The 17,183-nt window shown below is 46.8% G+C and overlaps 1 protein-coding gene across 2 annotated transcripts in view; it reads left to right on the plus strand.

The window, feature by feature from the left end:
• The first annotated feature begins 2,438 nt into the window (after positions 1 to 2,438).
• The window catches only part of PRKCE (protein kinase C epsilon), a 526,340-nt gene continuing 511,595 nt past the window's right edge, over positions 2,439 to 17,183 (plus strand). The window contains exons 1-2 of one of the 2 annotated variants that reach the window (XM_026456102.2): positions 2,439 to 2,794; positions 2,995 to 3,539. In XM_026456102.2, coding sequence (XP_026311887.1) covers positions 3,192 to 3,539 — 348 coding nt within the window. In that variant the 5' untranslated portion in view covers positions 2,439 to 2,794; positions 2,995 to 3,191. Of the gene's footprint in view, positions 3,540 to 17,183 lie in introns of both variants that reach the window. The other variant, XM_023223844.2, reaches the window with a different exon arrangement.

The raw sequence follows: 17,183 nt of genomic DNA on the forward strand, positions 1-17,183 counted from the left end.
CAAAGTCTTTTATTACCCCTGCTCCGAAAGAGTTGCTGTAATGGAAAGGAGACAAGCATTGGTTGCCCCTGAGAATTGCAGTCTGGTGATTTACACAGAGTAACAGTCTGCTGAGAGGCAGAGGCTGCCTTCCCATAACCTCACCCAAGATGCTAGGAAATGGTGCTGGAAGTTTGTAGGTTATTTGTTTTAAGATAGTCACTGAGATGGTAACAGACCCTATTTAATATATTTGGGGGCTGAGCATGGTGGCTCCTGCCTGTACAGGACTTACCCAGAGCAAGTAGTGAGAAGGTATGAAGCACCAATTAATCAAGGATCCCTAACTCCATGAAATCCTTGACTTTCCAGACTTCCCAACAGGATCAGGACTAGGGTGAGGTGAGTGACGCACTCAGCTCAGGTACAAAATGTAACGGGTGCCGTTAAACTCAGTAGTATAAATATTTTAGTGCAATATTTAAAATTTAAATTTTAATCACATGCCCTGGAAAGGGGGAAAGAGGCTTCATGAGAATAGCAGGGTGGAAGGAAGAAGCAAAAGGGAAAAAAGTAATAATCAAAGAAATAAAAATTAAACAGCAATGAGATACCCCTGCTTGTGCTTTGTCAAATGGACATATTTTAAGACATCCTACCTCCAGCTAGGGGAGTGGCAGGGTAAGACAACCATTGAAATCCTGGCTCTTTACATCGTAGCTACCTAGATCGTACGGAAGACTGAATCTTAGCACCTTCTCTACCCAGCTGCCCTGTTGAACAGGGCAGGCTGCGAGAAATTACTGTATTAGGAAGCTCCGGAGTGTTTGCAGGCAGACTTTGCCTGTTCTTAGGAGATGGCCGTGGGACTTTTCTGATCATTTTTGGGACCTGTTTGCTGCACTTGATATCCTGTTTTTCCAGGGGACTGCCTCCTTCCTCGCGTTTAAGCCTTTTTAAGCTTTTAAGCCGCAGGCAATGATAACCTTTATCCACTGAGGAAAAAGTGATCGGGAGGCGCGTTTTAAATTTTGGTTTACACTAACCAGACCCGCCAGATGGACACTCAGCTTACCACAATACCTACAAATGCCCAGACTTGACTTGGCAGAAGGGCGAGGGCGGAGGTTTTCTTTCCCCACTTGCATAACCCCCAGCTCCCCGGCTGCGGAGCCGACCTCTTACCCGCCGCCGTCTTCGCGGGTGTCCCAGCCGGGCCGCGCCCCGGGGCCCCGCGCTCCCGGCCCTGCCCTCCCAGGTTCCCAGTCTTGGGCGCGGGGCAGTCCCTCACCGGCCGCCGGCCCCGTCCCGGCTCCCCGCCGAGGAAATTTTTCCCCAGCAGCCCAGGGCTCGCCTCACGTGACCAGCCGCAGCGGCGGCTTCCAGCGAGAGTTTAAAGGTTACGGAGGAAATTAGCATGGACACAGCCACTCACTCCTCAGAGAAGGCGCCCCTTTTTCCCGCAGCCCGGACGGCGGCTGTCAGCGCGCTGATCAGAGCCGAAGTCCCCCAAAGGGGCACCGATAAGGCCCAGAGCATTTAGGAACAGTCACTTTGCAAAAAATAGACCACAAACCAAGCCGGGGCTCTACTGAGTTTTCACTTGTCAACAAGTTCTTGCAGCCTGCGAAGTCCAGGACAGATCCCAAAGGGGAGAATGTCCCCAAAGAAAGGCAAAAGAGAAGAATAGAGTTTAAAACCTCACCCGAGCCATGCTTGTCCCTCCCTCTCCCCCCTCCCCCACCACCGTGGATCACAGCGTCCCGGGACAGAGTGACAGATGGGCCAGAACTCCGCAAGCTGCTCCTGCCAGCCGCCGCCCGAGTCGGGGTGGTCAGGGCGAGGGTCCCGAGGCCTCTGGGGCAACAGGGCTCCCTCCACTCCCTTATCCCCGCTCTAAAAGACAGTGTTGACTGCAGGGTTCCCGAGAGATGCGCGGCCCGGCGGGGCCCATCCGTGGCCATCCACGGCCCCCGGCACGCGCATCCAGCCCAGCGCCGCCGCTCCCCCGGGTCCCGCGCGGGGTCCCCCCCCAGGCTCCTCCGCCCGCCGCCGCGACCCCGGGCAGCCTCGCCCGCTCTCCACGGTTCTCTCTTCGGCTCACTTTTTCCGTATTGCTCCCCCAACCGGCAAAACTTTCTATTTCCCCAAACACTGCCGTGCGCGCGCGCGCGTGCACACACACACTCACACACACACTCACACACACTGACGTCTTTTGCGCATTTCCTGCATTAGAGGGAGGGAGACTCGCTCGCACACCGACCGAGGGAGAGGAGACCGAGGGGGAGCGCGGGCTGGCGGGCGGCGAGCGAGCGGCAGCCGAGAGCGGGGACGCGGGGAGCGCGGCGGGCGGGCGCCGGCGCCCAGGAGGTGGGGCCGCGCTGAGTCGCAGTCCCGGCCCCGCCGCCGCGCTGCGCACCGCCGGGTGCTGGCCTGCGCCCCCGAGCCGGATCGGCGGCCGCCCGGACTCCGAGCCCGCGCGGATGTGAGATTCCGGGCTCCTGGCGCCTCCCGATCGCCGACTCCGGCGCGGCGCTGCTTCGCCCAGGAGGCGGCGGCCCCGGCTGGTCGTGGGGCTTGTGGATTTTTAAAAATTTGGCTCCGAGGAGGACCATTTCCTTTCGACATGCATCCCTCCGGATAGACTGAACATCCCTCCGTCCACCCCCCGCCCCGCGCGGTCAGAGGCAGGCGCTGAGTGTGCGAAGAGGATCCGGGTTGAAATCTGCGCCCCCGGTTCTCGTCCCCGCCCCGTCCCACCGCCCCATCCCCCTCCCGGAGTCGAAATTTCCCGGGATTATGTTTCGGAAAGGTAGGTAAGCGCCGGGCGCGGCGCCCGCTTTCCCGCAGCCCGGAGTCGGAGAGCCAGCGAGGCGGCAAGGCAGCCCCTGCGGCTTGCAGCGGAGCCGACAGCTCGTCTTCTCTTCTGGAGGTGCAGCTGGTGGTCGCGGGGAGAGACTTGCTCCAAACACGGACATCCCCCAGCTCTCCCCCCTCCCTGTTTTCCGTTAGGAACCCGGCGAGGAAATACATGCACTGGCTGAGACTCGCCCGCGCCAGGGCGCAACGCCACAAGGTGTAGGGAGTGTGTGGGGTGGGGCGAAAGGGGACCCAAGAATCCCTGTGGCTCGGAGTGCCGGGCCGTCGGTTCTTCATTCCTGCCCTCGGGGCAGACGGAGTGACCCCGGAGCCCACTCCCCGCCCCGACCATGGTAGTGTTCAATGGCCTTCTTAAGATCAAAATCTGCGAGGCCGTGAGCTTGAAGCCCACAGCCTGGTCGCTGCGCCATGCGGTGGGACCCCGGCCGCAGACTTTCCTTCTCGACCCCTACATTGCTCTCAATGTGGACGACTCGCGCATTGGCCAAACGGCCACCAAGCAGAAGACCAACAGCCCGGCCTGGCACGACGAGTTCGTCACCGATGTGTGCAACGGGCGCAAGATCGAGCTGGCTGTCTTTCACGATGCCCCCATAGGCTACGACGACTTCGTGGCCAACTGCACCATCCAGTTTGAGGAGCTGCTGCAGAACGGGAGCCGCCACTTCGAGGACTGGGTGAGTCCGGCGCCTCCACGTCGGTCCGGGAACCCGGTTGTGGGGTCCCAGGGAAGGACTCGCTGGCCTTGATCGTAGGGGTCCGGGACTTACTGACGACTGGGGGGTGTGTGTGTGTCTGTAAATCTCAGTTTCCTTGGGGAGGTACACTTCACTTCATAGTTGGGGAGAAACCGGCATTGGCGAGGAAGATGAGACTTGGAAAGAGGATGTGGCCCTCTGCCCCCTCTGTGCCCTCCAGATGGTGGGTGCTGCGGGAGGTTTGCAAACTGGGAGAGCCTGGGCCGCTAGTGCTGAAGGTTGGCCGAGGACCCGGCTTTCTTCCGCAGGCGCGTGGTGGGCTGGCTGTGTGTGATTATGTGTGGGTGGGTCCCTCCGTCCTTGGAAAGGCACGTGGAGCCTTTGACTGAAGGCTTCTTGCACGTCCTGGCTTTGTCCTGCTTAGCCGAGCGAGGAGTTGCTTTATTTTTCCCTCCGAGAGGAAGCTGGCTTGTTTCTGTTCTCCTGCATGGTGGTTAGCTCATCTTCTGACATACAAGTAGAAAAAATGTGTTCTCCTCCAGGATGTCTCCTCTAGGGTCCCAGAAACATCAGTCGGGCTTGTTTTGTCCAATTCATTGCCCATCCATGCAGAATGAATGTTGCATTTTAAGAAGGGTTCTGCTTGTGGGTAATTGGAAGTCAGTGCTTTGAATCTTATTTAAAGTTATATTGTTTCTCTGTTTTGATTGTTAAGATACTGTGCAATAAAAGACGATTTCCAAGCCTGAGATTGAGTTGTTAATTGATTTCATTGTGAAACTATTAAGGATTTGGAAATAGGTCTTGTCTCAATCTACTATAAACCAAATGCATCCAACCTTGGCACTTGGACAAGCGAAGAGAAGGAAACCTTCGTTTTGCTTTTTGTATTTGTTTTTTTTGTTTGTTTGTTTGTTTTGTTTTGTTTTGCTCTTCTTGGAAGGAAGGTATTAATTTAGGACATGGATTTTTGTGTTTTCAGGTTTGTTACATGTTTCCACCAAGAGCAAGTGCAAGCGTTCCTCTGGAGGTATATGTTTTCAGGGTTCTTTGGTCTACAGAAAAAGTGAGAGAGCTATCTAAGCCTCAAAAGTGGTGTAGAGCAATTGCTTTCTGTTGAAAACCAGATAACTTCATGAATGTCCTAGAGGTCAGAGGTTGCACATGAATCACCTTGGCATATCACCTTACATCTTTTTTTCAAGGACACGGAGTTTTAGGGAAAAATAGGAGAGAGCCTGTTGTTTTTATGCTCATGGCTGTGATGTAGTCTGCCTGAAACCATGGTTACGGTTTCACAGGGAAGCTCCAACAAGCCACATGCGTAGAACTCTAGATTTGTGGTTTGCACTTTGGAAAGCAGGCAAACCTTTATGGAATCCTGAGAACTCCATGCCATTCTATTCTACTTCACAGATGTCCCTCATCTCTGCTACCCTCAGCCCCCACAACAGAGCTCCCACTCATTCCCCATTTCCTTTCCATGCATGGCCTTTGGGCCCTTTCCTCATGGAGGCAGTGCACAGGAGAGGGGGAGTGGAAGGGCTAACTAATTTCAGAGGCAGACCTTAACACTGAAAACCTGTGATTTTGGAGTTGTTGGTTTTGGACGGGAAGGGGACGGAAAAAACTTGACGCTGGTAGGTAGGAGATGGGGGCCTTTTGCAGTGTATGCAGTTGAGGGGCTTTGACAGTGGGGCAGAGAGCAGGGACAAGGAGCAGCAGGTCTGCATTTATCCATAGAACAGATGTCGGTTGGAGGGAGAGTGTCTTTGTATCTCTGGTGATGTTTCGCTGGGGCACACCACAAACTCTGGGAGCTTCAGGACACTGTCCCCACCTTCATCACTCCTAGTGAAGCATGCAGTGGGAACTTGTTTGGTGATCATCCTCTAAGGTTCTCAAATTCATGTTGGATTTTGCCCTAGACCAGATCATTTAGTGCACAGGCAAGTTTTACAGATGAGGACATTGAGTTCCAGAAAAGCTAATTTGGGGACCGAGGGTCACGTGACAAGCAAAGGTGGGTTGGAAGTAGGGCCCTCACCTCCTATTGCCCATGGCTTGTCTGATGGGGAGCCGAGCCTGTCCATCTGGCCTCCCAGCCTGTTCTCCCTGCAGATCCATGAGCTGTGTCCCTGACATTTTTATTGTGCTGATAACTTCATCTCTTGCCTTATAGCAAATGTGAATTAGGTATGGCAGGTATTGGACAAACTAAAAAACTTGAGATAGAGAAGCCCAAAGTCTCAAGGGTGAATCAAGTGGTGGAGCAGGTACAGAATGCCCATCTGTTTTCACCAGAGGATGCTGTGGCCACTCTGGTTCCTCCAGGCTGAAAGTGGGGACTCATTGGTAGGGGTAAGTGGCCCTTGGAAATGGAGACAAGTTGCAACTGGGCTAAGTTCATCTTTCCCAGTCTTAACATTCAGGGTAAACCCACGGGTTCATAGCTTTGGGTAGAATTCCCTGGGCTCAGGTCTCTGCACTCCTTACCTGGCAAGAATGAAGAGACACACCCTTCTCAGGTGTGGCTAAGAGATCTGGCCTGAAGTAAGGGGATGTGGACAGCATGAAGCAGCCACCTCACTCATTGCTGCGTAACACCGAATTCAAGTGCACTTTGAATTCACTTGTATTCCTGGAGTTCCTGTTTTGTGCTCATGTCTAACCAGGGAAGCTTCGTACTGTGGGCAATCCAGAGGAAAATGAGGCCCGGGGTTACTCTCAGGGGGCGTCCATTTCACTAAGGAATTGACACCAAGTATCCACATATACATCAAGCTTGTCTAACCCATGGCCTGTGGGCCGCATGTGGCCCAGGATGACTTTGAATGCAGCCCAACACAAATTTGTAAACATTCTGAAAACATTATAAGTTTTTTTGCATTTTTTTTTTTTTAGCTTATCAGCTATCATTAGTGTTAGTATATTTTATGTGTGGCCCAAGACAATTCTTCCAGTGTGGCCCAGGGAAGCCAAAAGTTGGACACCCTGATATAGACACTAAACTAGCAATTAGGTTCCACACAGGTGGTACCATTAGTATGTTAAGAATTTCAAAAGGGAGTGTGAGCTAGGCACTGTGGCTCACACCTGCAGTCCCCACTACTCGGGAGACTGAGCTGGGAGGATTGTTTGAGCCCAGGAGTTCAAGATCAGCCTGGGCAACACAGTAAGACTCTACAGCTAAAAAAAAAAACTTTAAAATTAGCCAAGTCTGGACTTACAGTGTGGTCTGTGCCTGTAGTCATAGCTACTCAGGAGGCCACGGTGGGAGGATTACTTGAGCACAGGAGTTCAAGGCTGCCGTGATCTATGATCTGACCATCAGGTTACTGCATTCCAGCCTGGGTGACAGAGTGATACCCTGTCTCAAAAAAAAAAAAAAAAAAAAAAAAAAAAAAAAAAAAGTAGGGAGAACTGGAAGAATCCAGGAGGGCTTTTGGAAGGAGGCATGAGTTGGGTGTGAAACAGTAGGTTATATTTAAAGACGTATCTACAAGAAGGAGCAGTGTTCCTGGCATGGCCACCACAGGAATAAAGGCAGATAATCCTGTGGTCAGGGTTGGAGAACGGATGAGCAGGGCAGAAACTGAGTATACCTGTCAGAAAGGAGTGGGCAGGACAAGGTTTCCCAAATTTAAGACTTTTATCTGAGTACTGCCTGTGCTTTTATTTACTTAATATTTAAAAAATGGATCCTTTTATTTTCCACTTAGGCTTTTCTTAAGCCCCACTGTTCATGAAATCACAGGTTTGGAACATGTAGTTATAACTTTTCTTCATTCACATTAAAATAAAAAGGGCTCTACAATGCAGAATGAAGTTCATTCCAGGTGCCTCTGAACATCATTGGTGATGTGGAGCCCACACTTGTGAAACATTGGAGTAGGAGAAAGTTTAGAAAACTGAGGTGAATTCTAGAATGCGTAAAAGCCAAGCCGAGATGATTATTCTCCAGATAATGAGAGATGTTTCAGTTGTGTTGACAAAGGGGGTTGCTTTAGAAAAAGGTCATTACAGAGAAGGAAAGATCTTGCTGATGCTTTGAAGTAAAATCTATTATAACACTATTGCTATAGCTGGGTTTTCCAAGAACCAGTTAATAACACTACTCAGATTTTCGTGTACGTAAGAATCACTAAGGGGGGGTATATAAAAATATAGATCTATATAGATTTATATAGATCTATGTAGATAAAAATATAGATCCTCTGGCCCAACCTTGAGAGCTTTTGATGCTACAATTTAGAATAAGCTGGGAATCTATATTTTTAACCAGCTCTCCCAGAGATTCTGACCAGACCGGGCTTGCTTTGAGAAACACTGGGCTAGAATAAAAATTGCAGGCCACAGAGGACTCCAGATAATTAATGGATCAAGCATTTGTACATAGATATGTCCTGAAATGTGACTGTATAACTTTATAATTTTTAAAGAAAGATTTAGAAGAATAATTATTTGAACTAGAAGTGTTGGGATTCATGTTAGAAGCAGAGGCGGAATGAATGCTGGATGGATTGGCATTGCATTTAGCACAGGGGTGGGAGGCAGGCGGAGCAAGGATTAGAGCTTGAAGGGCTGCGTGCAGGTGACAGCTGGCTGGCCCATTCACATTTTGGATTTTTCTCTATCATTGCTTCAGTAGTCTACATGCTGAGCTCAGTTTCCTCTTTGTTCTACTGCCCTGCCTCTGAAGACGTCTTTGGTGAGTGTCACTCCCTTGCTGTATTCTGTGGAAGAGGCAGGTACTCAGAATCCAGAGGTATAGAAAGCCATCGTTTGAGAGGTGATTCCCCGGAGCGGCGAAGTCTGGAGTCACACTGCTTGGACTTGAATCCCACCTCTACCATGTACCACTTACTTTCACGACCTTTAGCGAGTGACTTAACCTTCCGTATTTCCATTCCTTCCCCTGTACAAAGCGGGTGATAATGAATATGCATCCCTATAATGAAATGGGGTGATTGTGGGGATTAAAATGAGTTAATACATGTACAATGCCTAGACCAATGCCTGGTCCCTAGTAACTGCTCAATGCATATCTACTACAATTATTATTATTATTATATTATTATTTTTTGAGGCGGAGTCTCACTCTGTCGCCCAGGCTGGAGTGCAGTGGTGCGATCTCGGCTCACTGCAAGCTCCGCCTCCCGGGTTCACGCCATTCTCCTGCCTCAGCCTCCCGAGTAGCTGGGACTACAGGCGCCCACCACCGCGCCCTGCTAATTTTTTGTATTTTTAGTGGAGACGGGGTTTCACTGTGTTGGCCAGGATGATCTCGATCTCCTGACCTCGTGATCTGCCTGCCTCGGCCTCCCAAAGTGCAGGGATTACAGGCGTGAGCCACTGCGCCTGGCCTATAATTATTATTATTATTTTAGCCCCCAAAATGAACATGGGATGGGCCTACAGAGAGTTTTTGACTGAATTGATTATTATATAGGCCACAAGAAAGCCGGGTTTTCATATTCCTCAAAGTAGCTCTCTTCAGTCTGGCCATCTCATTTGGCAAAGAATGGGACACTAGAAGTGTCATTTCTGGTTTTTATTTCCCAAGTAGCCCATCGGCAAAGCTTTTCAAAATGATGGCACCCCTGTTGACTCTGGGAGATAGGCCTATTCACCATTTGGAGAGGTTAGGCTCTGAGGCCGTTCTCCCTTGGCGCACCAGAATCACTTGGAGGAGATTCATGCAACCCAGATGCCAGGGCACAGCCTCTAGCAGTGCTGATTCTGATGCCCAGAATGGAGCCGGAGTAAAGCAGGCCCCCTGCTGAATCTCCTACAATGGTGGCCTGACCGCACTTTGATATATATTACTCTAGAGCCATCTCTATCTTCAGGACATTTGTAGGAAAAATTTTTAAAAGGATTTCTGAAACCTCCATTGTCATTTAAACACAGCGGGGTGGGAAGGTACTACTAAGGGGGTAAGGAGGTAGGGAAGGGCTGGCAATTGTCCATACCTCCTTCGTGTGCCCCTATACCCTGAATTATTCCCCCAGCAGCTGAGGGTCCCTGGAACTCTCCCTTCCCCTACTCCTATAATACCATGTAATCCAATAGTGCTCTTGTTGGTACGAAGCTGGTTGTTTAACAGCTACCTGAAGGATTCATTCTTGGCCCAGTGCTATCACAGACAACCTCTTGGCACTGGGAGTTGGCCTCCAACTTCATGGATAGTCAAGTGTTGTTTGTCCTGTTTCCTCTTCTTAGTGTCTTTGACTAGCAGCGGATTTAGTGAATATTTGAGACCCTGAATTCCCTGGCTTCTCAATGGACCCCTCTCCCTGGAATCAGTGAGTTCTAACTGGAAGGCGTCTCCACCACTCACTAGTTGTGTGATTTGGGCATGTGACTTAAGCTTTTTAAGCCCGTTTCTTCATCTGTAAAATGGAAATGTCATAGGTCTTGACTTTCAGGATTGCTGTGAGAATTAAATAAGGAACTATAAAGTTTGTAGCAAGTGGTCTGGCTATAATACATTTCAGCAATTTTATTAATATTTGAAGAGTCATCTGTGTGTGTTCATAGTTTTAGAATCTTAAATCAGAACATATGGTCCAGTGAAAGATATTTTTCTCCTTGATTTGTGAATGTATTTATATGAAAAGTCTTACATAGTCTAAAAATAAATTTGATTTAGTTATACTTAACAAATTGCCCTTTTGAAAATAATAGAATTACTTGAAATGAGATTGTTCTGGAAAGTCTAGAACCTGCGGTCATTGTAGACAAAGGTTAATTATTTATTGAAGCATATGGGTAATTGGAAATGAGGATATTTGGGATCTGGTATTTTGGTTTTATTGTGCCAATGTCATCTAGTTTCATGGATTTAAATACATTTTCAGTGCTTTTGACACTCAATTCCTAATTCCAGCTCATACCTGACCATGAACTCTAGAATTTATATATGGGATTGCCTTCATGTCATCACCTTTCATTGTGTAAAGGGCATCTCAAACTCCATATGCCTAATATTGTATACCTACTTTCCCCTCTCCCCAGTCTAAACCCTTCTTCCTCAGCTTAAGAAATAGCAACTCTATCCTTCCAGTTGCCCAGCCAAAAACCTTGAGGGGCCATCTTTGATACCTCTAATTCTCAGGTGCCCTATATCTTATCTATCAGCAACATCTGCTGTTTCTGCCTTCAAAATATATCCCAAATCACATTTTTTCTGTACCTTTGCTGACCTCACTTGGGCCCAAGTCACTATTATCTCACACCTGGATTATTGCAACAGCCTATGAATTGGTTCCACCTGTCCTGGCTTCTCAGCTCCTGTCTCTGCTCACAGATCCCTCAGGTAAGATTATCCCTTGCCATAACTTACAAGACCAACAAAGTCAGGCCTTCTGCTGTGACCTCTCTGACCCCATCACCTGCTACTCTTCTCCTTGTTCATTCCTGTCTAGCTATCCTGATCCACTTGACATCCCTTAAACGCACTTACCATAATCCCGCCTCAGTCTTTACGCTTGCCATCCCATCTTTCTAGAATGCCCCTTTCCCAGATATCCACATGGCTCAAGTCTTCACTCAGATGTTATGTTCTCGGTAAGACCTTTTCTGGCAATCCTATCCAAAAGTTCACCCTCTTATTTTATACTTCATATGCTCCTTTCCTGCTTTTTTTTTGCTCTTTAGGTCTTATCTCTATCTTATACACTATTTAGTTTTCTTATTTATCTTTGTTATTTATCTCTAATACCAGAACACCAGACGCTCTATAAATGTAGAGCTTTTTGTTCACCACTTTGTCTTGGCACCTGAAACAGTGCCTGGTACTTTGTTGAATGAATGAATAAATTGTTAAATGAATGAATGAATTTCTTGGCATATTGTTGAATGAATGAATGAATGAATATACACAAAACAAGTGTGTATTTCTATAGTACCTACTATGGTCTAGCACTATTGGTAGATATGGGGTTTGGTAACACAAAAGTTGTGTATGCATAATTCCTGCCTCTGAGGAGCATGGCATCTCAATAGAAACCAGTTGAATGAATTTCTTAAGCAATCCTCCTGTACAGTTGAAAGAAGTGAGGAGGAGGAGGAGGAAGGAGAAAAGAATATTTATTTTATAAAAATCTGTGAGATCCCTGAAGATGTTCTTATGAGAGAATGCTATATTATTTCCATGTAGTGATTTGCATCAAGCTGAAGAATCTCTGTCAAGTCTGAAGTTCCTAAAAGTAGGAATTTTCTACCCTCTGTGTGCCCACGGCTCATTCCAGGTGCCATGGTGAGGGAAGAAGAAAAAGGCCCACTTGTCCTCCATTTGCAGAGTTTAAATGAAGTTTAAATTCTCATCAGGGCTTTAGATACAAAACCCTTTGTAGTTGGCAGCAACAAGAAATGAAATTTCAAATTCCGGCGCCTGAACTCATACAGCTGTTGAAGCATGTTCAGACAAATCTTCCAGGGGTTTCACTTAGGCTAAAAGAACTCCAGAGCAGGCCTGCAGTATTTTACATCAATAAAAGCTACACTTGGCAAAACATTATATTTCTCTCCAACTTCCTCCAGGTATATATGAGCTCGTTAAGTAATTACAATCTATTATAATGCTAATCAGCAGGCTTGCACCTGTTTGAAATTTAGTTTTCTGGCAGAAACCATGTGAAGTGGCCAGAAGTCTGTACTGTGCTGGGAGAACCGGGAGGACAGGAACATACAGTTCATTGTAACTTACTGACATCTAAACAAAATTGAAACTCCAGAGGAAATATAACTGAAATCTATAATACTGTGCTGGGGAAGAAGAGGAAAAACAGAAGCCTATCATGAAACCCAGATGCTGAAATGAGAGGATCTCCTCTCTCCCCACCATCCCCTCTATCTCACCTTGAAGTCTTAAAGAGGTAGTTTTAGCTAGTGAAAAGTCACCTGTATTTGCCAGCAAGGAGTAGACTCACTGAGCTCCTGACCCCAAGAGGTAGATAAGACTAAAAATGTAATCAAGCTCAAGAAGAGTTTTTAAAATTTGAGATGGAGTCTTGCTATATTGCCCAGGCTGGAGTGCAGTGGCATGATCTCAGATCACTGCAACCTCCGCCTCCCGGGTTCAAGCAATTCTCCTGCCTCAGCCTCCCGAGTAGCTGGGATTAAAGCATGAGCCACCACACCCGACTAATTTCTATATTTTTAGTAGAAATGGGGTTTCACCATGTTGGCCAGGGTGGTCTTAAACTCCTGACCTTAAGTGATCCACCTGCCTTAGCCTCCCAAAGTGCTGGGATTATAGAAAAGTGAGCCATTGCACCTGGCTTCAAGAAGAGTTTTTAAATTTTTATTTATTTATTTATTTATTTATTTGAGAAGGAGTCTTGCTCTTTCGTCCAGGCTGGAGTGCAGTGGCACGATCTCAACTCACTGCAAGCTCCTGCCTCCCGGGTTCACGCCATTCTCCTGCCTCAGCCTCCCGAGTAGCTGGGACTACAGGTGCCCGCCACCTCGCCCAGCTAATTTTTTTGTATTTTTAGTAGAGACGGGGTTTCACCGTGTAGACCAGGATGATCTCAATCTCCTGACCTCGTAATCTGCCCGCCCCTGCCTCCCAAAGTGCTGGGATTACAGGTGTGAGCCACCGCGCCTGGCCAAAAAGAGTTTTAAAAAATCATCATGAGTGAATATAGAATTAATTATTGAGGAGAAAAGTAGTCTTTGATTTTGCTTATGTCCTTCTTGAATAGGTTTGTTTTTTAAGACTATGGCATCTTTTTTTGCCAGTCTTCTTTCCCCAGGCAGATATAAGCATCTCGTGAGCAGGCAGTGTCCCCCTCTACCCTCCTTTAGCTCTCTGGGGTCTGTCTTGTAGAAGCTCAAATAGGCAGTATTCTTTCATCAGACTGACTGAGTTTGTGCTCTTAGAAGTTCATTTGGTACAGTGCTGAAAAAGAAAGAATTCACAAAAGATTCAAAGCAGTGGATAGAGTAGTGTATTCATTCATCGTTCTGGCCATCCTTTCATTCATTGAGCAAATATTTATTGAATATGCCAGGTACTATGTCCACTATGTCAAGAGCTGGTCATTGCTCTCAGAGAGCATATACTCTGCTAGGAGATGCGATATTAATCAAAGAATAACATATATATATGATTTGTAAAATTACAACTGAGAAGGACAGCTTACCACAATCCTTTCAGCACCTGGGAAAGCCTAGATCTCACTTCTTCAGGACTGGATTGGCTAATAGTTTTTTCTCGCTCTAGGAAATGTATTGAACGGGGGGGTCAGGTGACTCCTATTAATCCCCCAGCTGTGAAATCAGGAGTTAGGATAGTCTAGACGCTCTGTAAAGGAACCTGTTAACAATGATCCTGACTCAGCCTCTAGACCCTACATTCTGGGCCTTGGCTGCGGTTAACCTTTGCACTTGATAATATTTTGTCTTTATTTTTTTCCATGAAGTTTAGCCTTGTCTCCCCTGAAAAAGGGTCAGCTCCTGCTTTTTTTTTTTGTTTGTTTGTTTTGAGATGGAGTCTTGCTCTGTTGCCCAGGCTGGAGTGCAGTGGCTGGATCTCAGCTCACTGCAAGCTCCGCCTCCTGGGTTCACGCCATTCTCCTGCCTCAGCCTCCGGAGTAGCTGGGACTACAGGCGCCCGCCACCGCGCCCGGCTAGTTTTTTGTATTTTTTAGTAGAGACGGGGTTTCACCATGTTAGCCAGGATGGTCTCGATCTCCTGACCTCGTGATCCGCCCGTCTCGGCCTCCCAAAGTGCTGGGATTACAGGCTTGAGCTACCGCGCCCGGCCAGCTCCTGCTTTTTTTTCCCTCCTTGCCTTTCTTCTTTTTGTGATCAAAATCACAAAGCTATTTTTGATAGCTTGCTTCTTTACCTACCTTTGTTCAAGGCCCACAAAAAATAAATTTAATTCTTAAATGGAACCCTCTCTCTGTATCATTAAGCCACTCAGAGTACTCTGAAAACAAGCAAGCAAGCAAGCAAGGAGAATTCCTAGAATGTGAGGTGTCTGAACCTACCTCCCTGCCTTTTGTACTGATGATTATCTCAACCAGTTTAGGTAGCTGAGAGAATCATCAATCAGCCATTAAAGATGGAGCATATAATTCACCAGTGTTTGCCAGACTGACTTTCAAGGAGTGGGAGCCTTATGGTATTTTCAGGTCTCTGTGATCAAAGAGGTTGGGAAATGTTACAGAGTCAGATATACATTAGTGTATTAAAGACTCAAGATCGTCTATTGCAAAGCGAGTTGTACACCTCTGTTTAACCAGATATGTCCCCAAAATATTTTGTCATAGAATGCTCCATTAAGAACTCATGTTTTGTGGACATATTTTGAAAAACATTATAATTAGAAAAAAGAAATGGATGTTCTCAAGTGGGCCATTTGAAAAATCAAGATTAACACCCTTTTATAAAACAGTGAATTTGAAGAACTGTGGAAATTCAAGGGAGAGGGGAGTTAATGTGGATTCTGCTAGTTGGCAGAGGCTTCTTGGTAATATTTTGAGCCAAGCCTTGAGGAAAATGGGATCTAAATAGACAGGGAAGGGAGACCCTTTAAATTGGAAGAAGAACATAGAAAATGTTGGACAGCTCACGCCTGTAATCTCAGCACTTTGGGAGGCCGAGGTGGGCGGATCACAAGGTCAGGAGATCAAGATCATCCTGGCTAACACAGTGAAACCACATCTCTACTTAAAATACAAAAAATTAGCTGGGTGTGGTGCTGGGCACCTGTAGTCCCAGCTACTCCGGAGGCTGAGGCAGGAGAATGGTGTGAACCCAGGAGGCAGAGGTTGCAGTGAGCTGAGATCGTGCCACTGCACTCCAGCCTGGGTGACAGAGCGAGACTCCATCTCAAAAAAAAAAAAAAAAAAGAAAATGTTGGACAGGCAGTTTTAAGCATTTTGGGTTATGAGGGTAGTCAGAAGACCAGTTAAGATTAAAGTAGGAATGCAATCCAAAAAAATTGCTTGATTAAAAAAACAAAAACCGGCTGGTCACGGTGGCTCAAGCCTGTAATCCCAGCACTTTGGGAGGCCGAGACGGGTGGATCACGAGGTCAGGAGGTCGAGACCATCCTGGCTAACACGGTGAAACCCTGTCTCTACTAAAAAATACAAAAAAAAACTAGCCGGGCGAGGTGGCGGGCGCCTGTAGTCCCAGCTACTCGGGAGGCTGAGGCAGGAGAATGGTGTGAACCTGGGAGGCGGACTTTGCAATGAGCTGAGATCCGGCCACTGCGCTCCAGCCTGGGCGACAGAGCCAGACTCCGTCTCAAAAAAAAAATAAAATAAAAAACCAAAAACCAAAACAAACTATCCAAAGAAAGGAAACAGTAGCTAGAATGGATGTTCATTCATTAATCTATCCATTCATCTAGCCAGCCATTCATTCAGCAAATATATGTATTGAGTACTTTCTGTGTTCTAGGAACTTTGCTTGGAGCAAAGTGTTGAACAAAATCACTCATGATATATTGAAGTCTTAATTATCAGGGAAATCTATGCTGACAATTTCACATGCTGCCTTTCCAATTAATTTTCTTTTGTTTGTTTATTGATAGGTCTGATAGGGATGGAGGATAACTTTGTAGCATCCTTCACGTCATTGGATGGTGGTTTGTCCAAGTTCATGGATCTGAAACTAGTAGAATGGGCTTTGGAGTTAGTCCTGGGTTTGAATTCTAGTTTTGTCAGTTTTGGCTGAATATCATACAAATCATTTGACCTATCTGTACCAGTCTCCTCATCCATAAAATGGGAATAATAGCTACCTTATAGCAAGTTAACCATCAATGGTAACTACTTATTATTGGTAATTATCTGTGATTAATGTTTATTATTAGATGCAGGTAAAATTGTGCTTCTGTTTGGGGATTTTATCAGTAATAACCAACTGAAGGGTTGCCAGTAAAACCTTTTCCAGTCCTTATGTCCCTCCCTCTTGGAAATGAATGAGCAACAGGAGTTGGGTTTGCTGAATTCCAAGTGTGCAGAACTAGAATTCCACACTTGGTCCTTTTTAAGCAGCTCCTAGGGTGGGGAGGTGAAGGGAACATGGATTACCTTCCCTTGGACTGGCATCTGTTTTAGTGAGTGGGCGAGTCTGTCTCATTGCTCCCTCTTGTGTATTTGAAAAGCTGAGACATTGTTGCATTTTGACCTGAACATCTTCTGCATTAGCTTGTGGGCCTAGTGTGGTAACTGAGGCTTGAGGCTTTTTTTTTTACATCCCATTTTCTGTGGTCCAGGTGTATATCCCATTTCTCTGGGCCAAAGCATCTGACTTCATTTTCCTACCATGTCAGTCTTATATATGCCCAACCTCTAATGCAATGCACATTGATTGTTCAGTTGTCCTGGGTCAAATTTGGGCAGTGCGCAAAGGTGCTGCCTTTCGAGAGCAAGGCTTTGCTTTTGACCAGGATGTTGGAATTGCTAAGCAGTAACAAGAGTTGAAACATAGCCAGGCTTCTGAAAAGATTACTGTACTCTCAGTAAGGAATTATGCATTATTGTTTGTTAAGAGCCTTGATCTTTAAGCTCAGATTTCATTTTACATAATTTACATTTAAGTAACAAAAATATATGTAGCACGTCGTTCACCTACTCTTCATTGAGGATCAGT

The sequence above is a fragment of the Piliocolobus tephrosceles genome, chromosome 15 (genome assembly GCF_002776525.5).
Source record: "Piliocolobus tephrosceles isolate RC106 chromosome 15, ASM277652v3, whole genome shotgun sequence".
In the NCBI taxonomy this organism is placed as follows: Eukaryota; Metazoa; Chordata; class Mammalia; order Primates; family Cercopithecidae; genus Piliocolobus; species Piliocolobus tephrosceles.